The sequence below is a fragment of the Penaeus vannamei genome, chromosome 27 (genome assembly GCF_042767895.1).
Source record: "Penaeus vannamei isolate JL-2024 chromosome 27, ASM4276789v1, whole genome shotgun sequence".
NCBI lineage: Eukaryota > Metazoa > Arthropoda > Malacostraca > Decapoda > Penaeidae > Penaeus > Penaeus vannamei.
Genome location: NC_091575.1, coordinates 17,611,304 through 17,616,303, shown reverse-complemented (window position 1 = coordinate 17,616,303; position 5,000 = coordinate 17,611,304). Strand labels below are relative to the sequence as shown.

The 5,000-nt window shown below is 39.2% G+C and overlaps 1 protein-coding gene across 2 annotated transcripts in view; it reads right to left on the bottom strand.

Annotated features, from left to right (window-relative positions):
- Positions 1 to 2,392: 2,392 nt before the first annotated feature.
- LOC113800716 (glucose-6-phosphatase catalytic subunit 1) overlaps positions 2,393 to 5,000 on the bottom strand; it is a 5,061-nt gene continuing 2,453 nt past the window's right edge. The window contains exons 4-8 of one of the 2 annotated variants that reach the window (XM_070140947.1): positions 4,776 to 4,982; positions 4,443 to 4,573; positions 3,975 to 4,226; positions 3,633 to 3,751; positions 2,393 to 3,109 (exon numbers count right to left, since the gene is read on the bottom strand). In XM_070140947.1, the coding sequence (XP_069997048.1) occupies positions 2,993 to 3,109; positions 3,633 to 3,751; positions 3,975 to 4,226; positions 4,443 to 4,573; positions 4,776 to 4,982 (826 nt within the window). In that variant the 3' untranslated portion in view covers positions 2,393 to 2,992. Of the gene's footprint in view, positions 3,110 to 3,632; positions 3,752 to 3,974; positions 4,227 to 4,442; positions 4,574 to 4,775 lie in introns of both variants that reach the window. The other variant, XM_070140948.1, reaches the window with a different exon arrangement.

Genomic DNA, 5,000 nt, shown 5'->3' with positions numbered 1-5,000 from the left:
GGTCACAAAGACGCCTGGTACTATAATGCTGAGATAAAGGAGGTCAACCACAATTTGAACATGTGCAGGGAACTTTTCCGAAGGCAAAAAAAAACCTGACAACCTAGCCCTCATACGGGAAGCTGTCAGGAACGCCAAGGAAACTGCCCACAGTGCCAGGCAGGAAAAGTGGCTTGAATAGTTTTGAGTCCCTTTCAGAGCTGTGGAATCGGGTCAGGTGAGCTACTTGCCGCTCAGTCCCAGGATGCACGCAACATGATTCTCAATCAAAGGCAAATAGGTTGGTGTTCTCTGCAAGAACAAGCAGCAACAGCCTGCTTGCTGAAGTGACAGTAAACCAAAAACGCCTAAAAATAGGCAGGCTTGCTCTTATCAGAAACACGACAGACGAGCCTCATAATTCGGATGCCCTTTTTCTCTCTGAGGGAACTAAGAAAAACATATAAAAACAGTTCTGGTTCAGCAACGGGCTCTGATGGGATCACCTACCCCATCATCTCCCACCTAGGGCTGGCAGGTGAGCTTGCATTCCTGGAACTCGTCCACGAGTCCTGGCAAGCTTCCACTCTACCCCAGAACTGGGAAAAAGCCAACATAATTCTCAACCCTCAACCAAAGGAGCCAGGGAGGTACTGCACTATTTCTCTCCTCGGTTGTCTGGCCAAGACAGCCAAGAGGATGGTACTGAACTGGCTCCGATGGAAATTGGGGCCCCGTAATGAACACCTTCACGGGTTCATGAGGGGCATGAGAAAATCACACAGCATAGCCACATTCGTAAGAACAATCTGCACTGCTCTCTCTGTGGTAGTATTCCTAGACCTGGAGGTCTTTTGAACTATCAAGTCCCCTTGCTATTCAGGAGACCCTCATTCATATGGGAATCAGAGGCAGACGCTTAGCCTAGAACAGAACAGCCAAAGTTAGATTCCAAGGTCACCTATCACAACACATGCCAATAGAAAATGGAATGCAACAAGGTGGGGTCCTCAGTCCGGCTCTTTTTAACAGTCTAATGCCCTGCATCCTCAACATACAACTTGCAGAAGGGTGTAAGATTGTTTCTCATGCAGATGATCTAGCAATCATCTCCAGTGATTGACACTACCTGAGAAGAGCCCAGTGCTGTCTGGACCTTGTGTCTGAGTAGTGTTCCAGGACAGGCTGAAAGATTTTGGCAGCAAAATCCAAGGCCATGGCTCTAAGGCTTACTGTAAAAGTTACAAAGCTCAGTGTCCAGGGGATGACTCTAGAATGAGTCAGTCTTCTAATACCTTGGGGTATGAATCAACCACACACTTACATTCAAAAAGGAGATCAAGTACCTGCTTGACCAAACAAAGGAAAGGCTGTCTGTCATGAAAGTAATGACCAGGAGACACATAGGAGTAGGACACAAAGTACTAAATGCATTCCATGTACATGCTGTCCGTCCTGTTGTGGACTATGCTTCTGTCATCCTCACTGCTTGGAAGCCTAAACCAAGAGGAAAATTAGAAACAGTCCAAAACGAAGCTGCCAGGATCATTTTGGGGTCCCCAGATTGACATAGGTTATTAACCTCCTCATGAAGGCAAACCTCCAGCCTGTAGATACCTGAATTGATCTAATGGCACCACAGTTCCTTTCTAAGATCATCCAGGCACCCCAGAACATATACATGAGACAAAAAGTATTCAGATGCTCACAGCAAGACTATGAACTGTTTGCAGACAACTCCTGGTGTTAATACACTATCACCCCCCACCATGACTATATTGAACCCCTGCAGTGGGCACAGACCTTAATTGAGTTCTCAGTCATGAGCTTGTCAAGGAAAAAGAACCAGCACTCTATGCCTAGCCTTAAGGCAGAAGCCTAAAGAGGCATTACAGCTATCACTCCTCCAGGCAGAAGAACCTACTTCATGGACGGATCAGTAGATCCTATATGCCACACTACAGGCAATGGCTTTGTAGCAAGGGATTCCACAAAATCCATGTGGGTGACTGACAACCCCATGCTATAAGCAGAGACAGTTACAATCATGGGAGCCCTACCACACATGACCATAAGGGAAGGACATGTGGTCATACATACAGACTCTGGGGCAGCCATTGACAGTCTACAGCACAGCATTCCCAACAACATCTACCTCCTGACCACTGTGCACACCTCACCATAGTGCAGAGGGTTCTTGCTCAGTGTATCATCATAAACTGGGTCCCTAGCCACATAGGTATCAATGAGCCACTGGCACTTTTTCAAACAATAAATAGAGGTGCTGAAGTCATACCATACAGATTAAGACTAGGCTACTACTGCAAATGGCAGATTATTGAGGTGATTCTCTCACTAACACACACACACACATAAATATGTATGTTGGGAAGGGTAAGAAAAGAACATTGACATTAGTTTCTCTAGTGTTTCTTTTCTTGAAAACAGTGAAAAATAAACAGATCTCTTCCAGCACATGCATAAACTTAATAATATCTCACTGAGGTACAATCTCATGAAATTCAACAATAATACCAAATGTACAGTAAATGCAACATCTTACCAAGCTAATTCTTCTGTGACTATCTGCTTTAATAAATATATTTTCTGAATTATAAAATCTTATAAATCCAGGTACTATGGAGAAATCTTTGAAACATGACAAAAATAACTTTCATCACTATCAAAGTACTGTGCTTGTTATCCAAAACCATTACTAAACCTACATTTAAATAAATTACACATCTATTAATATTTCATGCTGTCATACTTCTGGCATATAACATACAAAAGAATGCATATATTTCTTATCTTCTTCCATATTAAAGGAAATAAATTCCTTATTCCTCTACATAATACTATTTGCATCATAACTCAACTTGAAAATGCCCTGAAGTGGATCCTAGTAATAAATTAAGATTTTCTTCACTCATAAATAGATAATGGAGGTCTATTAAACACGCAGACCACTTACTAAGCCATAGTCATTACATGTGCAAATTAATAATTAAGTTTAACACATAGTCAAAAGAAAGTGAGGCAACACAGATATGATGATCAAGGGCAAGGCAACGTTAAGGCCAAATGACAGCATCAGGAACACGATCATGTCATCCTTCGGAAAGCTTGCCTGTCAAGTGCAAGGGAAGAAAAATAAGAGTATGATACCATGAGTACTCGTACATATATGTTTCAGTGTGGATATAAAAATAGCCACTGTTTGTCATATATTCTTAGGGGAATCTGAATTTAAAATTCAACTTTATATACTGGTAAAAAAAAATCTTCAAAAGCTATAAACAACTGAAGTCTGCAATGTTTCTACTTTGTCTTTACAAACAATTTTATTAATAAAAGCTTAACCTAAAAAATGGATACATATATATACAAATAAAAAAATTAATGTTATTCAAATAAATATCAACCAAAGGTTAATTCGACATGTGCAAAAAAGATATGCATGAGAATAGATAACTTAAAAAAAAGTCATATAAGGTATTATCATAATGCTGCATTTCCCTTAGAATCATGTAATTCTGACAGATATATAACATTAAAATGCATAAGTCACACCCCTATCAAATATTCTGAAGTCATTCATAACATACCTTTTCCACACCAATACTTATTCACAATTACATTCATCAATTTACCTGAATTATTGCAGACATTCTCCCAATCAGTATGCCTCCCTTGACCCCCAGCAACATGTGTATGCGACTGATCCGGGACTGAACCACTGCCTTCCTCTGTTCTGATGAAATGCCTAGACCTGCAACATTGGAAGGAAATATCAACTTTAATGTAAAACAATTTTTTTCTTTAACTTCATCCTTTAAGCAAATAAGAAAACACATTGTTACTTATAAAAAATATATTCTATCAGTCCTTCTCAAAGTAAAACATGAAATACCAAATGTCAACTTTTAATGCTGTGTAATATCACTACCTCTCCCCCCAATAAACATACATGCCAGACATCAAAAACTACTAACCTAATGCAAGGGCAGCTCCAGTGAATCTCATAATCAAATAGTAAGGCTGTGTGTCAACCTTGACATACTCTGGTCTCATGCAATGTTTGAGAGCCAGAGAAACTGTCCACAGAGGATTCATTCCTTGGGAAAGTAAGAGGTAGTATGTCATCACAGAAGACAAGATGAGAAAAACTGCTATGACAACTGAAAGGGTCTTTGTAAGTTTCAGTAAACGTTTACTGCTCCAAGCGAAATGCCCAACAAATAAGCCTGAAAAAACAAAAAAGTAACATAGTCAAATCACATTCAACATATTACATTGCTCATTTCAGCATGGAAAAGTAAAGAGATAATACAAAATATTCAAATGCATATTAAGTGCACATTTCTTTATACATATATTAACAGATTATGTCCTCTGGTTTGTTGCTTTTTAACTCAATATATTATTACCTTTTTCGTATACATTCTCATTCTAATACATACCTGCGATGACCCCCATAATACACTGATGAACAAAATGAGCTTGGATGTAAAGACGTGAGATGAATACCATTGCATTCCAGCAGATATAGAGGCTATATATCAGAAATGCAAGAAACCACTTCTGACCTTTACTGAAAAATAGTACACAAATTCATTCAATTACCTGATGAGAATAATCAAACCTGGGAAATATTTCCATGAAGAATAAAATGTAAAATTATTGCAAAACTATTTTATACTTTACAGCAATGAGTTCATGATAAGAAAATATCATTAAAACTTTAGAAAAAAAATTGAAAAGAATCAGTTATTGTATCTCTAATTTCCACTTACTTCAAAGTTGTTGAATTCCAAATGAAAAAAGTAGTAATGCCCCTTGCAGCAACATAAAAGAGTGCTACATTCATCATGAGGTGGCCTGAAGGTGTTCCAGGACCTGATTCACAGGTGTTTGGAAACTGACGCAGAAGTGGTCTAGTTTCCTCATTGTACAAAGAGGTCTCTCCCGTCCACCAATAGGGTCGGTCTCCTCTGAATGCCCTGGAGAGTTCAGTATGC